The sequence below is a fragment of the Paralichthys olivaceus genome, chromosome 13 (assembly GCF_024713975.1).
Source record: "Paralichthys olivaceus isolate ysfri-2021 chromosome 13, ASM2471397v2, whole genome shotgun sequence".
NCBI lineage: Eukaryota > Metazoa > Chordata > Actinopteri > Pleuronectiformes > Paralichthyidae > Paralichthys > Paralichthys olivaceus.
The window spans coordinates 3,093,195-3,114,924 of record NC_091105.1 but is presented as its reverse complement, the minus strand read 5'-3'; the positions used below and the strand labels follow the sequence as shown (position 1 = coordinate 3,114,924).

The following is a 21,730-nucleotide window of genomic DNA, read 5'->3' as shown; positions in this document are numbered from 1 at the left end:
TGTGACTTTTCTGTTTTCTTTATTGAAAAACACACAAGTTCTACATAAAAATGCGTAATACACAGGAAAACTGAATTACCGTCGCCGAACATGGCAACCATCTCTCAACTGCGCTGCACAATGAGCTTGCGGATAGAATTAGTTTTAGTACGATTGAAACTCACGGAGCCGAGAGCAGAACAGAGAATTTCAACTTAATCTGTGAGGAATGTTTTGCATATGTTGTTCATATTTGATTCTGTGTGCGAGTGTGTAGACAGACCAGCGTTTTGGAATGGAACGTTTCCTTGTTAAATCCTCCCGTTGAAGGTTAACCTGCTGTAAATCTTAAATATGTTCTAGTGATACAACATGTGCAGGGAACATCAGGGAACATCTGCTACGACGTGTATCTTGAGCCAAACTGTGTTACACAAAATATATGTTAGTGTACGTTTACAGTACTTCAAAAACAAAATCAATTGCACACTCAAGTTCTGATTGTTTTAACAAATTGGTCCAAAATAAAAAGTAGTGATTATCATCTCACTCAAAAAGTAAGTGCTTAGGCTTGTTGAACTATTAACGCCTGTGTTTCAAACAACATCAACCAGTGTTTATATGTTGAAGTGTGTGGAAAACAAAACAAAAACACACTAACATTCGGTTTCTTGCACAAAACGGTGCCTTGTGTGTCCCAAATACACGACAGGCCTTTCATTGTTTTCAAATTAACTTTGGTACATTTCTAACAAAGGGGCAAAACAGACAATGGAATTGTTGACTTCTCAATTTGGAAGGGTGTAGCTTATTTAGCTAGTTCCATTTACACGAGGACTGACTGTTGACCGATGCAACAGCGATCTCTGGAATGTGTCATAGCACCTGAAACTCCTGAACAGGTTCATGCAAAAGCCACGAGTCACAAACTGTGACATCAACAATCGGATTCAGTCTGTAATAACGTCTTTCTCCGGGGAGAAAAAAATAAAATATTTCTGTCAGAGAAAGTCATAAACACTTGGAAAAGGCAACTTAGTCCAAGCAAGTACATTCCACATGACCTGAGTTATTGTTCGGGGTAGAGTGGGGCAATACAACAAGGCAACGGGGGGGAGTTGTGTGCTTTGTGACTGGTTATTTGGTCTCTGAAAAACTTGAAGTCGTGTTGAACCGAGTGATCAGACTAACGTGGATCAAAGTCTCGGCTCTTGTTGTCTGGAGCCTCACACTGACACTGTGCTGCGAAGACTTCAAAATAAACAAATGAAAAAATAGGCCGTGGCCTGTTTCTTTCTGAGCCAGCTCTTAACAAGTGCAAACACTGTGGTTAATGTGGGAGAGAGTATTCGGACTGCAAGACGTCCCGATATGTTAAATACTGTATATGAAACAAAAACCATCCCATCCTGTCAAAAAGCTTATATATGTGTACTTAAGCTCGCTGAACACTTGACAGCTAGTAAGCTGATTACATAACAATGAGTAGACTGTGTTTGTGATATCCCATCGTTGTCTCTTGTCAAAGTTTTGGATTTTTTTTCCTTTTTTTTTATTTCAACTCGATAAAACTGCCAGTGCTATGTAACAATAATTTGAAAAAGAAAGCGAAGCTATATTTGTTACGGGTGGTATCAGGGTAAAGAGGAGAAGGCTAGGTTAGTGATGGGTAAAAGGAGGCTGTGCCCAAGGTCAACACACTCTAAACTCTGAGAGACGATGACCAAGTCATGTGTTCTCGATAAAACGTCACAGACGGCGGGACAAGTTGAAACCGAGCAGAAATGCTTGTGCAGCGGGATGTTGGTACCGTTAGCCATAAGATTTTCTCTTTTCTAGACCTTGGGCACTCCCTGCTGGCTAATGTTAGGATTAACGGAGTGCAAGGATTTTTTTGTTTGTTTTCTTCTTTTTCATTTCTTTTTTAAATTTTTATTATTTTTTTAAACCATACCACCCGACTAGTTGAAATGTTTTCTCTGTAGGTGGTTTGGTCATGAATACCTGAGGACTAGCTGGTGAGCAGAACTTGTGCTGAGCCGTCTTTCCCCACATCTGCGTCGGGGCTCGGGCTGTCTGTGCTGTTGTCTGTGTTTACGCCTGTGCTTTTGTCGATGCTCCGGTCAGCGGAGGCCGGAAAGATAGGTAGTGGTGCAGTGGGCAGAGTCGGGGTCACCAGAGGTCCGGCGTTCTCACTGCCATGGAGGCCGGGGTTGGCCGAGGAGCAGGATAAGGGAGAAACCGGGGAGAAGAGGGAGGAGCAGAGGAGTTTGACGGGGCAGAAGGCCGAGCCCCTGGGAATGAAGTTCACCTTGTTTTTGTCCGGGCATGAGAAGAGAGGGAAGCCTTTTGATTTGCCAGACCTAAAGACGACACAGGTTTAACTCAGTTAATATGACTGTTTGGATTTAAGGCGAGTTGTTTATCCTATAAAACCATTTTCCATGTTACTTTAATGTACTACTGAGAGGCTGTGAAATACTACATAAACTCTGGTGTGTCTTTTAACTATCTGCGCTCGGACAGTGGAAAACTGCATAAGTGTCAGAAATGAGCAGGCATTTGAAAAACGACACAGATCTCAAATCGACAAGAAAAGAAAGAAGACTTACACCAACTCGTCAAACACTTTGACCTTCTCACAGCCCTCTGGAGGTTCACGTTTAAACATGTAGCTGTTGTTAGGTTTGGGAGAGGTGGCAAACTTGGGGAGAGGAGAACTGCACACACTGTCTGAAAAACACAGGAAAGAATAAGACATATTTACTTGGGTTGTTTTTCAGTTGTGATGCGACAGACAGTGCTACAAACCCTTTTCCTTTTATTTAACAATAAACTGGCAAACTGTTGTTCATTTATCTGTTATAATATCTGTTACATGTTTTACACACAGGCCTCCATGTATTATATCTTTAAGCATTTTTACTCACCAAGACCTGTGAATGCACCCTGATGTTAAAATTAGATGGAGTTTCCTTTTTAATTTGCTGAACACTAAAGCTGCATCTGTCAAACAGCGCAGGCGTACCTTTGTCAATTTCCTCTGCAGAACAGGGACTTCCATCGGGGGAGTGGAGGTGGTCAGAGCTGCAGGGGCGGGGCGACGGGCTGGAGTCGCCGCTTGAAGGCGCCTGTGTGTCTGTGTCACGTGTGTCCCCGCCGTTGCTGTAGCGGTGCGGAGGGAAAGGGGGGCGACGGCCATCCACTGCGTCCATGGACTGTTAGGTCAGAGCGCATAGGAGGTGGTGTTAACATACATGTTTTGGAAAAGGGCAGAAAGGTGATGCAGAGCGTTTCAAGAGAATCATGACTCAAAAGGTCACATTCAATCCTCCAGTTTGTCCTCGAAAAACATGTGACCTGATTTAGAGTTCCTGTCCGGGACATATAAACGGCTCTCCGCTCACCCACTGGATGACAGTCTGGGTTAAGAGCGTCAACTAAAAAAAATAATATGAATCCATGACTGGGAGTGAAAGGCCACTGGTGTGTTTGTTGTCTGTTTAAAGGGCAACTGGAGAAGCAAACACAGATGGTAATACTTGACAGCCAATGATCAGTGTGATATGCAGAGTGTTCTGCTTTGGCACGGCTGATTCCAACAGGAGGGCAGGGGGAAAAGCTTCGTGCACAGTGGGCAGTAAATCTGTAGTTGTGTGATGTTTGTATGCGTGTTTAAACTGTGCGTGTGTGTGTGTGTGGCTTTCTAAGAGGGAAGCTTTACAGACCTGCCAAGGTTTACTACCCCACATCAGACAAGATTTACTGGTCTACTTGTCTCGTAGACATTTAATTCAGTGTGAGTGAGAATATATGTGTCCTGTTGACCGACGGTACAGTGCACTGTGTTGTGACTTTACAGGAGTGTTGCTTGCATGCATGCAATAAATATTAAGCACGGCCTCAAAAGCTGCCAAATAGGTGTAAATCCTGCCTTCTCCATGTTAGCAGATGGGTCATGGAACAAACTAAAAAGTCAAAATTGAAATCTAATAAATGTTTCTCAGACATGGTTTCTGTCATTTTAGGTGTTTTTTTTAATCACACTGATCTTTGTTCAAGTGTTAATTTTACGATCATCTTGGTTTTAATTACCTCTATCAACAGGGTTTTGATTGTTAGTCAGCAGGATTATGCAAACACTGCTGGACAATTACCTCAAAGGTTTGTGGAACACTGCATTATGGGTAACATTTTGGTGCAAATCAAGATCAGATTCAGGATTTCTTTCCCCCACTCTCTTTAACATTGCTCAGAGGATAACTCACAGATCAGGCAGGTTCATGGGAGTAATATTTCTGAGGGTTAATAATGTGGTGCAGGTTCAAATAAAAATCCAGATCTAGTGGAAAACCATTCGGTAGTTTTGTACCTAATCCTGCTGAAAGACCAACTAATGGAGAGGGTCAAAAACATAACCACCATTTGTGGAGTAGTTGATTGTATGTAAGTGACTTCACATCTAACATGAAGATATTATAGATTTGGGAATTTAATGTATAACTCAATTATAATCATAATTTACGAGGATAACTACAACTTGGCTGCTTGTATGAACACTCAGATACCTGGATCCCCTGCTCCCAGTCGTCTCTGATAAATACATTTTCTAGCTCGTGGTTGATGCCCTCCACGCTGCTCGGAACTCGGCATATGAAGGATTTTGGCACAGGGATCATCGACAAGGCTGACGAAGGTCCCTTGTACTGGAAGGAGAGACAGACAAAAAAACAACATATACTATAAATATGACGCACCACAACCCATTCATATCAGTTACATAATAAAATACATAATAGCGCATGTGTTTGAGACCGACACCAAGATCTGCTGGCAGTCCTGAATTGTGGCTGATCCAGTTTCATGATATTTAATGGGTGGAGATGTTCAGTGTAAATACATGTTACTATAGTGGGATTAGATGTCACAGAGAACACAAACAAAGAAATGACTGTCATCGAGAGGGTATAGCATGTCACTGTCTCTGTTCATTTTCCCACAGTGGTTCATGTGTGCTGTTGCTTGGCATCTGTTAATGAATGAACTCCAAACAAGCAGAGGACGACTGGACATGCCCAGACTTATCCCCCCTCTCCCCTTGTGACACCGCTGGTTAGAGCAGGGACTCATTAGCTAGAACTTGTCAGTGCAACATACAACAGCAAAAACTCAAAGACCAAATATGACCAACACTACACACAAGACTATAAAATACTGTCACTTGTTAATTATTTTACCCGGAGATTCCTCCATAGCCATGTGTGTATGTATATGCATTTATGGATTGTCTATATGTATAAATATCAAATATATATAATTTAAATTCATTTTGTTATAAAGTCATTCATCACAATAATTAAAAAGGGGTACAAGGGGCATCACAGACATTAAAACAGAAAACATGCAGCGCAATAACAACTTCTAACAAGTTGATGTAAGAGACAATGGATAGAATCAACAAATGTCTGTTTAAAACTAATAATAACAAACACAAAAAAATAAGGCATGAATCTAAGGTCTATCTATTTGCTTTATAATTATAAAATAATGATACACTTTAGATTCATAAACTGAAAGCACTATAACAAATTTACCTCGTGATTTATTCATTCATTCACGTTTATTAACTGGGTAATGTAGAAAGTCACCTTGCTTAACCCAGGTTTGCTCACTTTCAGTTTTCTTATCTTTAACAGCTGTGATATGGTTTGGTTACCATCTGTTTCAGTTGTATGTGTTTCTTTGCTTGGCTGCTAAGCTACCTTATCACATCACTACTGCCAGATTAAAATCATGAGTTCGTTAGTGTCTGTGGCTGAAGGGAGCATGCCAGGATTTCATTTGGCAGAGCTGGAGTAACTCACCTGAGGTTGGCATGCAGTGTTGTGCAGTGCCTGTTGCGGCAGCTGCAGCGAGCTCTGCTCCCTGTCTTTACTCTGCCGGCTGACCTGTTTGCTGCGCTGCAGCTGCAGTCGTAGTTTAGCAATCTGCTGGAGGAAGAGACACATGACATGACTTCAGCTAATGGCTCACAATCAAGTACATTTTTCAGTCAGCAAAGCATTTATAAATTTTACCATCATTGAAATGCATGAAGACAGCAGACTGTAGGCAAGATTTGCTTCCATGAAGGACATTTAATCTACCTGTTTTAAAAGTGTATTTAAACAGTGAAAAATGACAGATGACTTCCAAGACGCTAAGCAGATGTCTTCAAATATCTTGTCTGACTGGCAACATGGTTGAAAATCTATTTACTATAATAATGTGGTAGGCATTAGTTGAAAAACTGAAAATACCAAGTGTAAATTACAATTTAAATAGATTTTATTATCAGAGTTATTGGATTTGAATATATTTTCTTATTGATTTAACTTGTTCCTTTTTGCAACTGATGGGAGAACAATAATAGTCTGTTATTTGACTGACAAATATAATTTGACACTGTTTGGCTTTTTCATTTAACGTGAACTACTGTGTGTCGAATTTGTCTGATGATGAAACAAGTCAGGTCACTGGGTGTTTCTGCATGTGGCCCAGTATCAGCTTAAAAACAGGATACCCTTTGTGAGCCTAACAGACGCAGTTGTACTATGCAGACAAAGGTGTGGTCTTCAGTGCTGATCTTGTAATCCTGGCAACACAGTCAACAAAGAGACTCGCTCTTTTCATAGATGTCCTCCCACACACGGAATCAGAGGTTACAGAGCAAGAATGCAGTTCACTACATTCATCGAGTGACCGCAGCAGTTGATAATGACAAGTCCAGACAATCCCGATATAATCTCAAGAGGATGAGAAAGAGGTTTTCCTGGCTGCGCTGTGCTGGTGATTGTGCAGCCAAGGTCCTGGGATTGTTTTCAGAAAGCTGAAAACTTCTTAGAGTGTATGACTACATTTACACATGAATGTTTATTTTAGAAAATCAGATAACGAGGGCTGCAAAAGTTAAATCAATTTAATCAATTAGAATTGATTATTAAAATAGCTGTCTACTAATTTAGTTATCGATTAGTCGGGTCTGTTATAAAGTCATGTACACACAATGTCTCATGGGGGGGGGGGCTTGTGTAGCTCACGTGACGCTGCCGTCTCCTCTCTGGATTAAACATTTGGAAAATGGCGAAGACAAACACCGCTAACGATATATCAGAGACAAGTCGTCAAAAGTGTGGGAACATTTTACATTAAAGCCTTCAGAGACTGTTTGATGCAAACTGTGTAAAGCTGATTTCATGTGACACATCATAACTGTGGTATGAACCTAAAGAGAAAACCTGTTGGAGCCACCCTTCCTCTTCTTCTCTCGGTTTACTGGTGGGTCGTAAATTACTTTCAGGTTCATACTGCAGTGATGTGCAGCTGTGGCATGTGAAATCTGCTTTGTACAGGTTTTCTTTGAGGCTTTAATGAAATCCTTCACACACTTTTAACTAAGACATGGAGACTACAATCAACTCGACAGCAGTGGAAGATCTGTACAATCGCAGTTTAAAGATTGGTATCTGAAATATGGTCACAATCTCTCCCCCTTATCTTGAGTTATGGTTTTGAATAAAGGCCAGAGAGGTGTTATTGCAGAACATTATGATGTCACAAATAAATTGACCTTTTGGACATAAAATTACATTGATGTCATCATTTTATTATATAAGACATGAAATCTTGTCAAAATTAGCACATGAATTCTTGAGTTAAAGCAATAATGTGTTTGTGAGGTCACAGTGACCTTGGCCACAAAAATCTGATCTGATCCAAGTGAATGTTTGTGCCAAATTTGAAGAAATACCTTCAAGATGTTCACGAGATATTAAATTCACCAGAATGGGGCAGACAGATGAATAAACTTCACCCATGGTTGTTGCCAGTGTGACGCCATAATAAAAACCTGAACACTTCCATATGCCGTCTTCATTTAAACAGCAATGTGAATAACTCTGAACCCATATATGTCACTTCATGTACCCAGTATGTCCAGAGAAGTGTAATCGAGTGATCGAAAAAAGTAAAGTCAAAGTCTGTTTGATCCAGGGAACATTTGGGTATTGGCCGACCATAGATATCTGTGCGTTATGAAGTCATTACAAAATTAATTTTATAGTTCTTGACATGTTGGCTTTTTCGTGGTCAAACACAAAAACCCAAGACATATGTGTTATTAATGTTTTGGAACTACTTCTTAAGTGTATAGTAGAAAAATGTGTGAGTGGCTGTTGTGTTGCAGCATCTGAGGTTTTTTTAGTAACACGAGTTAGGCTGAGTCAGTCCACTAAGGAGGGAACAATATGTTTCACCCTTTGAGAGGAGCTCCTGTACTGTCTCTCAAAAACAACAGGCCATAATGAGATGCGAAAGTGCACTTGAGTGGAAAACAGAGGGGAGAAGGAAGTTAAAATTAGACTGTGGTCTGGAAAGCTGGAGCCCTAATAGCTCCATGTGGTCAGCTGGTTGGCCACCAAGCCCAGCAGATAGACAGGAGTGGAAACCAATCTTAAGGAACATGCTATTTACGCTGACCTCAGGCCCTGACAAATAAAACACATTTTGAGTAAATGCAATGAACCTCAAAATGGCAAAAACATGCTCTTTGATTTGGCTGCATGAGTGTTTAGAGCTTGTAGACGGATTGCTGACACCACTACACTGTGGTAATCCAACTGTCTGATACGTCTGTTGTCAGACGCAGCTGTGACTCGGCTGAGCCGGGGTTAACAGAGGTGAATGTACCTCTTTGAGGTGGTCTGCGCTGCCCCAGGAGGCTGACCGCTGGTGAGGACTTCCCTGTTCTGCTCCTTCATCATTCCAGAGACCTGGAGTCTGAAACACAGACACATAAAAGTTGACACATAACCATGTGTTACACAACTTCACATCACTTCCTTTCACAGGTTTCAATTGCCTGGGGATGCAAATATGTGTAAAGATATTACATCAACTTTAAAACCTAGAAGTAAAAGACATGCAGGTTCTAAGATTTGTGGGAGTTGTAGGGTGGCTTATTGTTAGCTATCAAATAACTGAAAGGTCACAAGAATGGTCCTTGCTAATGCGTAACTGAGGCCGCATTTTTCTGTCCAAACCCACAAGAAACCTAACCTAGCACAACCCGAATCCACCAAGCATTCTGGTTTGTGTCAGAGCCTGATGCAGTGACTGTAAGACACAGTGTTTGTGTCCCTGTTGTAAATAACTACATAGTTACACAAACAATTCACTTAAACAAACAAACTTTATATAAATACAGGTTCACCTACATATATTCAAATATCCAGTGTGTGCAAGGGAGGTCCTGGGATATTTTAAGATCTTTACAACAAACTCAAGAGATGTCTCTGATTAAAAAAGCTAAATAGCTTCCGCAATCTCTCAGTGAAGTCACTCAAGATGTGGGCATCAAGTAAATATCCAAAATGCTAAATGTTTGTATAAGCAGTTTGAGAACGATGTGGGTGAGAGCAGTAAATGAGTGCAATGTGTTCAAAAGTGAAGCTGAAAATCTGGAATCAATGAAGATGAGGAAAAACAGTCATGAGATACCGTCCCTGAGGAAAGAACTACGTTCAAGAGGAAAAACAGAAAAGTCACAGCAAGTCTGACTGTTTCCATTAGTGAGCCAGGTTAAGATAAATACATCTGTGACAGGGCATAAAACTATTTTTGTCTTTAGGCTAAACTGTTTTGTACATTTCAAAATCCACCATCCTTCATCATCATTTAACGAGCCCAACATAGTTGGAGAATATAATTACAGGAGTATCTAATAATAAATAGGTTTCTCCCACATGGAGGCATCATTGTCAGTAAGAGGTGACATTTACAAGGATGTTATTCGCAGCTGGTTTTAGTTTCACCTTCCGTAGCGCAAGTCTACAAATAACTAGTAACTTTTCAGCTTGTATATCCCAATGTGATTTACAGAATACGAGCAGCACAATGTGAGTCTACAGAGACATTTGATGATGTTGTAAAACCAGTATGAAAACATAATATACAAAACATTTGAGCATAGACGTAGTTCTGTCTAACTGAACATGTCTTTTAGCCCTCTGCTGTATAAACAAGGAAATGGTTAAGTTATGTAAATATATGCACAAGCAGAAAGACTGAGGATGTCTCATAGGGTTGTTAGAAACCACACACTTTCCCCCTGGTTATGCATATCAACAGGGCCTCTAGTCCCCAAACAAATCCTTAAACATCTGACGTTTCTCTGGTCAGCACAGAAGTACCAAACAGCTTAAATGTCAGTGTCTTTGCACTGCCTTACGTCTGACCCCGCACAAACAGCAAAACCTCTATGACTCTGCAGCGGACACACAAGCCCTGCCCTATGATTTGGAATATCACACCGAATAATGAGGAACACCCGTGAAGCCGTTTGCGTTGGCTTGCTGGCTCTGGTTCCCCCTAGAAAAGGACAGCGAGTTAAATGGCTGCTTGTGCTCTCATAAAGAGACCACTATGCTTGGCCACACTGGACGGCAGATGTGTTGCTAGCCTTTAGCATTAACATTTTGTGCATGGCCTATGGAATGGCTTGTGCTGTTTGATGCTTCAGCCAAAGACTCAGTGACTTGAAGCTGCAGCCCGATCCGCTCATGCAGAATACAGAGTACTGTTAAAAAGGGCGGACGGCCTTTATGGAGCCATGAACTTAGCTGTTGAGGAAAAACTAAGTTCTCACAGATGTTCTATGACGTCAAGTAGGCATGCTACTCTCAATACTTGTATCTCATTGTGAAACGCTTGTAATTTCCATTGAGCTGCGCTTGCTTGAAAACCAAAAGAGCAAATTGAAAGGGGGGGGGGGGGGTCATTTTCTTATACGGGACAAAGTGGTGTTGTTGGTATTATATTCAGGATCATTAACAGAGCTCATCTAGTTCCAACTTCCTATTATTGCTGTTGTACCAAAATTGGCTGTAATTCACCTCGAGAGCAGTCACGAGCGAACGGAGTTACACTGCAAAAATTTTACACCTTCCTCTTCAAATGCCCCATAATTTTTTTATAGGGAGGGCGATTTTGCCTATACCATGCCAGCATTCTGCTAACGCACGCTAATTGGTCAGTTAATAATTTGCATCCGAGTGTGACACAGTTCCTCATGACACTCGGAGAGAAGAAAATTAAGTTGAACGGCCGTCTAAAGAAGGACCAATCGGATGACTGTGTATGACAGTCAAATGTAAATCTGGCTAAAGTAGCAGCTGCTAACTGGTCATGGAGGAATTTGCTACATTACACGCTCACACAAAAACCGGCTCCAGTGAAACCTAAATGGTTAATGCCATGAAGAGTCTCGTGGTGTGCAACATCAAAAGTATTTACAGACAGATTTAGAACTATGATCTAAAAGGTGGGAATCTATTCTAATGTTACTTTATTGATTGTTTCTGCATAGAAAATATATATTACATAGAAAACATTTCCAGGCTGCAGCTCCACAGACAGTCATTAATTCTGGACTATATGTGAGCTCCCACTGTACAAACCAGAAGTAGCGAGAGTGGAGGTGACAATGACTGTGCCTTTCTGACAGTATGAAGAAAAATAGTTCAAAAGCAAAATACAGTATGTTGACACTTGATGTGCTGATTTAGCCCAAGGCTAATAGCCTAGTAGTTTGCATTTTATGTTTAACACTTAAACAACTGTGGTCTTTGGGGTATTTATTTTCCAAACATTTAATCTTTCAAATACAAAGGGGACTTTCCACATCAGTTTGTTTTAAATCTCAAGAATGCAAATTTCTTATCAGCAGACCACACCTATCCTGGTAGGGGTCATGTTATTCTTTTCATCTCAGTTTGGAATCAAGGTGAGCATGTTCCTCCGGTTATCAATAGTACGACAAGACAGTTAAAAATACTGCAGGCTATATTGACTGTTCCCCCAAAACAAATTGTCTGTCAACAAGAACACCCACCTTTATTTACCTCAGAGGCCGTTTTATCATGCTAGCTCTTGAACTTCCAGCCCAAGTTGTGTGTTTTGTGGACTTGTACGCCAGGTGTTTTGTCTGATAATGTACTGCTGTACAGATAAAAAAAACCTTTTAGCATAGCCTGCAGCTTTCTCCTCATTATGATTCCCACCCAAGGGGTTACATGCTGGCAACATCCTCAAGAATCCAGCTCTGTTCCAAAGCAGGAAACAATGACTGAGCTTCAATAGCATTTCAGAGGAATTTGAGCTGGCTTGTTTAGATTGCACGTTGAGACGTGTGGGCGAAGTGTCTTTGCTATTATTTGGTGAGGGTTAAGATGCAGTGTAAGGATGTACATTTTGATTGTAGAATTAGTAAACCTGTTATCTTGAGCATGTCTGAAACTGTTGAAGCGTTCCAGAGAAGTGGAGCGATACCATTAAAAGATCAGTTTTGTTGTTTGTCCAACATTAATCTTCATACAGATGAACCAATAATCTACAACACACACCCACGTTTACAGTAGGATCATATGAGGCAAATATTGAGGTAAATGGTATTGGATGAACAGCGATAATATTCATAATATACAGCGCTCAAGGAGGATTAATTGTGTTACACTGCAAAAGTCTGATGTCTCTCAATGGCAGTTTCATTATGCATTTGTGTGCCACGTGTTTGGCACCAGTGGTTCAGCAGCTGTCAGCAAAGCAAAGCAGCATTTTACCAGGCCTAGTTTGTGAGCCAATAAGGAAATGGTTTGAACAGATTCAGTGGCCTGAAAAGCATCAGGTTTGTTTATTCTGTTTTTCCATCATTTCATATTAGAGATACAAACTACTGATAAGCTATTTCAGCTCATGCAGCAGAACACACGTTGGTGGTCAGCTGGCTGTCGGCCGGAGCCTTTGTGTTGCATTCAAGTGCAACTTTTAAACAGAAGATGTGAGGTGACGCACGCTGTTTGATCAGTCTGTCTTTGTCGGTGTAAGTTCTTTGAGGTTTGCTTGGTGTGTTGGGGCCCTAATTTTCATACAGGCATTCTACGTTCTGTAACCACAAGGCCCATGGCACACAGGACTATCCCGGAACAGTGATTAGCATATGTATGGGCCCTCTGCTCCTCGACTCCCACACAAAAGGCAGGCGGGCCATGCAGCCACAAGGGCCAGGTGGTAAGCAGTGGGATTTCTCCCTGCCTAAGCCATAGCCGGGGGGACAGGTGCAAACAACTTCACCTCCATGCAGGGCTACATTACAGCTCAAAGGAGAGGCTGTCTTGAACTTGAGCAATGCACAACAAAAGAACCCGAGGACCTTTTGTCTGCTGCTTTCTGCTGTTGTTGTCTTTTAAAAAGAGCTGGGCCCAGGCATAGCTTGTTAACAGGAAATCGGACAATCCTTGGGAGAGTTTGTGCATTTAATCGCCGAGGGATTGTCAAGTGTGTTCACTCTCCCACATCACAACAACATAGACAAATGTTTTCCATCTAAAATTTCCACAGACACATCTCTTAGCTGGATTTTGTATGTCCCCATATCACACAGGCAAATGTCACAATATGCCAAAGAAACAGAAGTTAAGTATGTAAAAACACTGTGTAATTGTGCACTGACGTTTCTGTGCATTTTTCAAGACAAGATAATTATCAAACTGATTTTCCATACTTGTCCAGTCTTTCCAGGGCTGAACAGGAACCCTGTAATTAGAGGTGTTTATTCAGCATACAGCCACTTCAAGAAACCCTGCTCAGCCCTCTCAGAACTTCCTCAGCCTACACACAAAGAAATGAAGCCCATGTAAATGAGGCTTGGCTGTCCTCATTCAGACACATGAAAGGCTTCTGTTAGCAGAGAGGGAGCTGCCCTCGTCATGATCATACATATTCAATATTCTTTCATAACACCCCCCCCTCCAAAAAAACAGGAGGAAAATCAAGCCCTTTGAGAAAACCAGCATTTAGCCATGGGTCACATGGTGAGATTTGTGGGTGACCAGTAGTGGGGCTGCTCTCCAGGAATAGTGTGGTCTGGTCCGGGTCAATGTGAAAAGCATCCACGGGCCTTATTAAGTGTAATAATGTTTTAAACTGTGGTGCTGTGAGGGTGTTTTAGACTATTTACTCTAACGTCTAATAGGCCTGAATTGGCAGCAGAGTCCACAGCCACCGCATCACTATAACGAAATCTTTGGCCGGGGTTTGTAAGTGTTTCCTTCACAGGCACTATGACACAAACCAATAGTTATTTGGAAGTCCTAGCGAACAGAGAGAGGTGGAAGTGAGTGGTAAATGTAGGGATTTACCAGACACGCTGACCTAAGGGCGGGCATATGGCATTGAAATATTTAATGTCAAACTTAAGACTAACCTCTACTCAATGTAGAATATAATGGGTAAATGACTTAACTTTTCCAAACTTTCATTAAACCCTTGCAATGTGCTTTTCTGATTGATACCTAAAACGTGAATATGATGTGATGATCAATCACTGCCACTGGTTGAGCTGAATCAGAGAAATCCTTGAGATTATTTAGCAATGCTGGTATCACCTCAAGTTGACAATGTTGAAGTTGTTATACAGAATGCACTTCTACCACTTCACAGTTGATAATGAAAAACATGAGAGCACAACCCTTCCCAAGATTCTCTGAATGTTTGTACCTGTGTGGCTTTGTCTTTCATACAGGAGGCGTACGGTCCATGTGAGTCCCGAGGCCATTGGCCTGTGAGGTAAGGACCTGTGATGGCATCCAGGGAAGACGTCCGCCGGATGCTACTGGAAGTCCGAACCTGCAACTTGGATCTTTCTGCTGTGAATTGGAGAAAAAATAAAGAAACAGGATGAGGCACACACACACAGACAGACAGACAAACACATGCAGGCACCAATGCTTAGTGAGCAGTAATCCCAGCCACCCTGAGGCATCTTAGACATTCTATGTGCCAAATTTCCTGGTTGTGTCAATAAGAATAAGTTCAACATACAGTGCTAAAATGTCACAGTGTAATAAATCTCTCAGTGCAAATGTGTAGCCCAAGACTAGGAGCCATATTCTGAGCAGCAAATCGACTCTTCATGATTTAAATTTTTGGCAAACCAGGACGAAAAAAACAAATACCTAATCAAAGTAAAACAAAGTTTAGACAGGTTTGTTAACTGTGTTTGTTGTTTAAAGCACAATAAATATTGTAGCGTGATAATCACATATTGAAAGAATGAAAATATTTACTGAGGTCCCAGTCAGAAAAAAAGTTAAGACAACATCTCCAAAAAACAAAAACACCAAAATCAACACTTTCACCCTCACATCTGTCAACCACTGCAGCAGTGTTTCATTCCGACAAAAAAATATTCCCTCACAATGTGTAAAAAAATAAGGACGAGCGCAGAGCCGAGTGGGTCCGAGATCCGAGGCCTGAAGCAAATGTAAATGGCCGAGCAGGAGTATCTGATGTTATGAGAGCAGGCCGTGGTGAGCCAGAGCAGTTAAGCACACACCACCCACATAAGAACTCATAAACAACCACACCACAATGCACATCAATACTGCCTGCATCCACTCAACATTCCTGCAGTGACACGCAGTAAGAGAGACAGGAAAAACAAAACACACAAACACAAAGACATTAGTATGAGATCAGTGTGAGGCTGCAGCGAGAAGTGGATTCAATTCATTAGGTTCATTTGGTTGATTAACTCAAGTTGAAGAAAGCTTTGTTTCTGTCGGACCAAAGGAATATAATGATGATCAGGACATTTACTCTGTTCCTCGTCTACGTTGGCTAAAGCTGAGGCCTTTCCAACATCACACACACAGACTAAACCATCTACATGAGGCACCCCTCTCCTAGCAAAACTACACAGCCATTTACTGTTGTTCTTTGTTCATAGAATACACAGGCCTACCCAGCCAAAGGTATTGCCTAAGTAAGCTTACTGGACTACAATAAAATTCCCTGAAGCATTGTAGACAAAGGAAGCAGGCTAAATTTCCATCAATATTGATACAGGCCAAGCCAGCGCTCTCAGAACCGGGATTGTGGATATTTTCCATCGTCTCCCCCTCGACTTGCCAGACTAGAATAATCTCCTGATGAGAAAAGAGTGTGAAAGAAGCCAAGACATCAAAGCGGTCCATCTGCGGATTTCGGGGATAAGTAAGTGGTGTCTGTGATATTAAAGAAGTATTTTTCAGACTGAATTTAAATAAGAACTGGTCATTTGACAAGCTGTGGGGGAAGGAGCGAAATCTCCACATTTCCAGGGATAAATGGGTGGTTTATTAACTGAAGGGGCAGAAGCAAATATGAAAGCAAACATGTGGTCCAAATCAGTAAACCATAGCAGAACGGTTTCCTTTAGGTTTTCTCAAGGCCGCATGAAACCGGTCGAGAGGAAAAATCTAAATATTTAGCTTCATCTTGTGATCAGGGAAAAAAAAAGAAAAAGAAAAATCACAGGACTTTTGCTATCCCAGAACTGCTCAGCTAGATGACAAGACATTTTAGTTGATGCTTAAGTCCTGAATTAAATGTATTTAATACAGTTCAACTGGACTTTCAATTGCTCACAGCACCTAGATGGTGGATAATAATGAAACAATCCCTATAGTAATCTGTCAAACATTAGTCATACACTCAGCCACCCTGCAGTTCATAGTTCAACAATATTATACATCAGTTATTTTAGTTATGTGTGTTGAATGTGGGAAGTAATTTCAAGTGGAATCGTCTTTCATGCAATATGTAAGATGGTATTTATCTAAAGCAGGGAGGTTTAAAGTTATGAGTTTCAGCATCTGTCCCTCAGCTGGTCAGGAAATGGCTTGTTACTATTAAAATTATCTCTCACCGAGTCCAGTAGGTACCTCCCACAGCATGCCAGCGTGGACTGGTTTGGGAATATCTAGATGAGATAGAAAGGTATGCTAACAGTGCTAACAATGGCACCTTTTGTGACGGAACAATCTCCACATCACATTACCCTTCACCTCCCAGACGCGTCACAATGCCAAGCTGTGATAAAACTACAGGAGACACAGTACAGTTCCAGAGTCAAGTGATTTGGACAACAGGTTCATTTTCAGATTTGGTCCTACTCTGCAGTTTGAATGGGTGACAATGAAGCAGTGCTGTTTCAGCACAGCTGGCACTTTGACACAGTGTGGGACTTTCATTGTTGGGACGGTATGGTAAGAGAATGATGTCATTATTGTGGATCTGAAAGGTCATAATGTGGAATAAAATGCTCTTTACTCTGTCCTTGATCGTCAGGCCAAGAAGTGAACACTGGTCCATTACCACAAGCACATTGTCTGGCACTAACACTCATGGTACTTTAGGGCACTTTGGACTGGATCTCCCACCGAATGGCAAGCATTATGTCGGTGAGTGGGTTCAAAGTACTACAGTGAATGAGAAATTACAAAGTGCAAAGCCCACTGCTTCAGTCTAGTCGAGGTTGGCTGCTGTGATGACAGATGAACAAGGCTAAATTATGCTCACACTAAGGCTACATCCATGCTAATACGTTCAATCTCCGTCCACTTGGGCGTTTAAGATCCATTTCAGAAAAAACCCTCTGACACACATGGAAATGAATAACACGTGACGTTCCAGTGTCAACCAGAGTGTATATCAAGATGGACGACGCGTCTTCACTTCCTCCCACAATCGAGAAATGAAACTAAAATATCCCAGATACGTACGCCACCATCTTGGAGGCAGAGTAAGACAAGCCGCAATCAAATACCTAAAAGAAACATGAACATTATGTAGTTAGGTCAATCAACATGTAGGAAGCGGGAATTATAGCCTATTCTGCAGCCAGCCACCAGGTGGTGATTGAGATGCTTCGCCTTCACTTTTAGGTAGCTTCTGATGTCATCCATCTTAACATGCAGTAAACAGGAAACAGGTTGTCAAGTCGTAGTTGGTTGATTAGTTACATAAAAAATACTATGAACAATGGTGGAGACTGCGTCATTGTTTCCCAACTCTCAGTTTGAACACATCCACGCCAAAACGTCCCCTGCAGTTTTCAAACTAAAACAGGGCCAGCAGCATTGAAAACTCCAGAGTAGTAAGGACGGCAGGCGTAAACATACCAGTCGCAAAACATGGTGGTGTAAATGTAGCCCACTACTTATTGACAGAAATAATTTGCATGTCTGACTGCGAGTAGTAACCAACCCTTCAATGGTATTAGGAGTGTCGTCATATGAGGCCTCTGATGTATGTTTGGACTGTGAGGTCACAGCCATGATGGAGGGTCAAGCCTCCATCATCACCACTGACATGGGACACTGGCCTGGGTAAGAGGTCTTCTCTTTCAGAGGACCGAGGTATGCGTGGCATGCCGCAGGGGTGGGAAATCAATACGGACCGTTAGCCAAACACTGGTGAAATTCATCATGCCTGGTAAGGCTGCATACTCGGTTGTTGTAGAAAAGACTTTGTTTCCTGCCTTGCATGGTACACTGGTCAAGGTTGGAGGTCATCTCATTCAAAGAACCGTGGAATGTGAAGCACGGCACAAACATAAAATTCCACACACAGCTCTACGATATCCGACAGTCTGCAGAGACATGAGGGCTGCCACTTGGGAACAAAGTATGGGGGAGATGCTATTAGACAAGGCTGATGGAGGAATGTGGTTGATGTCCAGCTTGTGGCAATTTGTGATCTAATCTTTTTTAATACAGAACATTATCGCACATCATTACTAAAACTCAGAAACTCCCTGTGAGGTTTTACAGAACTAGAATGAGACTCTTTGTCTCCAGACTTCGGGAAAAGCTTGTTGTGTTCACACACTTGCACATCACAACATCTTGTCATTGTGTGGTTGTGCCTGTGTTCTGTGTAGAAAACACAGGGTTTACAGAAATTAAAGTAGTATTCTTCGAGCAAATAATGCAGTTCTGGCCTTCAGCTACAGGTCAGAAAAACTCAGCCATAGCGTGGATATATGGTGGGAGACGCTGCCACATAAATGAGATTTAGTGACGCTTCAGGAAATGCAGACTTAAGGCTGCCTGGACTCTCATGTCCTCCTTCTGTTTGTCTCCTAATCACTCCCAGGGAGCAGCTGAGCATGACATGAACCGCTGCAGCTCTTGTCTCCACAAGAAGAGCGACACTGTGAGAGTCAGCATATGGTCTGAATGTGTCAAGTATGCTGCATGTGTGGAGTCGACAACACCTGACCATTCGCTCAGGCTCAGCACAGCTTCTGCTGGGACTGACGTGGCCCCTTTTACAACCGAAAGCATGTTTTTCTGCCAATTATCTCCTCCCCTCTCTCCTGTCAAAAGTCCATAGGAAGTAACAGAGCCAACAGTGCACTCTATTCTCTTTATGAGTGTCTCATTGTGTAAATGGATGATAGGCTTAATAGTTAATGCAGCAACCTACTGCAAATAAAGTGTTCCAGACTCACAGGGTTACCACCTTGAATGTGATATCTGACCTATTCCTGCACCACAGCAATAATCAAATGTAAATGGCTAACTGTGGTGTGAGTGAACAATACACGTGGTGACACTGCATTTCTTGGCCTACAACAATCGGGAGTGTTTTTACCTCTGGAAACAGGAGAGTCGGGGGGACAGGAGGAGTCCCTGTTTTCGGGGGACAGTCTTGGCTTTGCGCTTCCTGAACTGAGTGTCGGGCTGGAGGGGGTGCTGGAGCCCCGGCTGTTCGTGGCTCCTCCGTGGAGGGTCTGCGCCCGCGTCGGGCTGCTCTGACCCGCACGCAGGAGCTGGTAGGGCACGGTGGCACGGAGGGGGTGCAGACGGCAGCTGCTGCCTCCGCCGCCGCCGCCACCACCACCACCACCGCCGCCGGGAGAGCCCGCATTGCTGCGTCTCACCCTCGCCTGCTGGAGCGAGTTGCTGGGGGCTGACATCCTCCGAAACTGGCTGTAATTCCCTGGAGCAGGAAGAGAGACGAGCTGCCGGAGTCACTGCTTCTCTGGAGGAGGAGGAGGTGGAGGAGGAGGAGGAGGAGGTGAGGAGGGTAAAATAAACATTAGCTTGTTAGCAAAAAAACAAAAAACGTTAGCTTCCTTTTTTTTTTTAACAAACTCTAACTCCTGCGGCGGCGGAGGAAAAGCTCCTCCGGGCGGTGTTCCTCCGCACACTCACCGTTCGGACTCTAACACATCCCGGCAGCAGCTGTGAGCATCGCGGGGCAAAGTTTGACACAAGTTTTCTTCACTTTTCGAAACGTTTTACTTGGTGCTTCCCAGCCGCCGCTGCCTCTCCTCCATCACGTCCTCACTCTGAATGACAGTTGCTGCCGCCTCACTACTGGTTGATGCGTGTGGGCGTGACACGCCGCGCGCTCCTCCGCTGCCGATTGGACAGCGGCGTCCCACACGAGCGTCGCTGATTGGCCCGAATGTGTCTACCGGGGACTTGTACTTTCAGCCAATCACGTCCGCGGTGTGTCAACACGGGTAAAGTTTTAGAGGAAAAGTTTTTACTCACTCACTCACACAAACTGTTTGATTAAAATAAAATGTGGTGGGGGGAAGAAAAAAAAAATCCATATTACAGTTTAAAGATAATAAGGAAATTATATGATCTCAGCTTGTGGTGCAGTTAAAACTATTTTCAACTTTTTAAAAACCTTTTAACTTTTATTTATTTGTAAGGTGCAGTGTACATTAATATAAATGTACCGGAGTTGGATTATTTTCTTCTGCAAACAAAGACAGAGCACAAACACACACACATAAGACAGAGGATGTTAACACTGTTAAGCCCAATGAGACAAATGTAAATGTTAGTGTCTTTATCCCCTTCTAAGGTCTTTTTCTTTTATATTCTATTATAGCTTTAACAAATACTACTACTAGTAGCCTATTTCATTACCAGCATTTTTCTGTTGTGTTTTGAGCAGATCAATCATCTAGTCAGGACTTTGAGCTGCACTAACCTTTCTGAAAGGTGCTATACAAATAAATAATAATGAATAACAGTGACTCATCGATTGAAAGTATTTTTTTACTGACTGCTTCACTCTCTATTAAAATTGCAACACCTGTTTGGGGAGGGTTACGTCATCTGATATTATTCATACTACTACGAGTACTTTCCTTCATAACCAGGCTCTTATCAACCCTTTAAACTAAACAGCAGTTTGAAGGGTTTTCTTCTTTTGTTTTATATCATTGTAAACTGCAGAATTTTTGGGATTTTAGTCTTCATCATGTAATGGTGATTTGCAGTCTCAGGTTTTGTTGTTAAACCTTGTTGTCCTGTTTCACTTCTGCTGTGTATTTGTGTTTTTCTTCAACACACAGAAGTCAAATTCCTTGTATGCCAATTAAGTTGATTTCGATTCAGAACATTTGGTACGCTGGTGTTTTCCACGATAAAAACTGAATTTCAGTGTCAATTTTTTTTGCCAACTTGAACCAGGATTCTTTAAAAAAAATGTGAAATCAGAAAAAGTACAATTACACGATAATTGGGAAAGCAGAATCTGCCGAGAACAATCGTGATATGTCTGAAAGCTCCACAGTTGCTATAACTGGAATTTAGATTGAAGATCTAAGATTTGGCCCATGTGTAGTTTTTTTTTTTGGTCATCTAGAACCTCTGAAACCGACATGTTGCTGTTTTCGTGTCACCTCCCAGCCACAGTTGATGGTCTGTGATAATATGGGAGTTCCCATGGGAGAATAACGTGTCACTCAATGCGTTTATGCAAAGATCGAGTACGGACATGGTAGAAAAACCCCACGCCATCTGTGTCTATGAAACATGATAATGTAAAAATAAACCATGCAAACGTATGGAAAACACCCCAT

At 42.1% G+C, this 21,730-nt stretch overlaps 1 protein-coding gene across 2 annotated transcripts; it reads right to left on the bottom strand.

Moving 5' to 3' along the window:
• Nucleotides 1-2: 2 nt before the first annotated feature.
• On the bottom strand, nt 3-20,217 carry LOC109639792 (glucocorticoid-induced transcript 1 protein). Of its 2 annotated transcripts, none has more exons than XM_020103440.2 (9): nt 20,058-20,217; nt 19,495-19,884; nt 14,572-14,720; nt 8,707-8,796; nt 5,844-5,969; nt 4,548-4,685; nt 3,008-3,197; nt 2,592-2,712; nt 3-2,342 (listed from the first exon to the last, which is right to left on the bottom strand). In XM_020103440.2, the coding sequence occupies exons 2-9, from the start codon at nt 19,817-19,819 to the stop codon at nt 1,991-1,993; spliced, it is 1,491 nt and encodes a 496-aa protein (XP_019958999.2). In that variant the 5' UTR covers nt 19,820-19,884; nt 20,058-20,217; the 3' UTR covers nt 3-1,990. The 2 variants fall into 2 exon arrangements, with proteins under 2 accessions (XP_019958999.2, XP_019959000.2); XM_020103441.2 differs by having other exon boundaries at nt 5,844-5,966.
• Between the last annotated feature and the right edge of the window lie 1,513 nt (nt 20,218-21,730).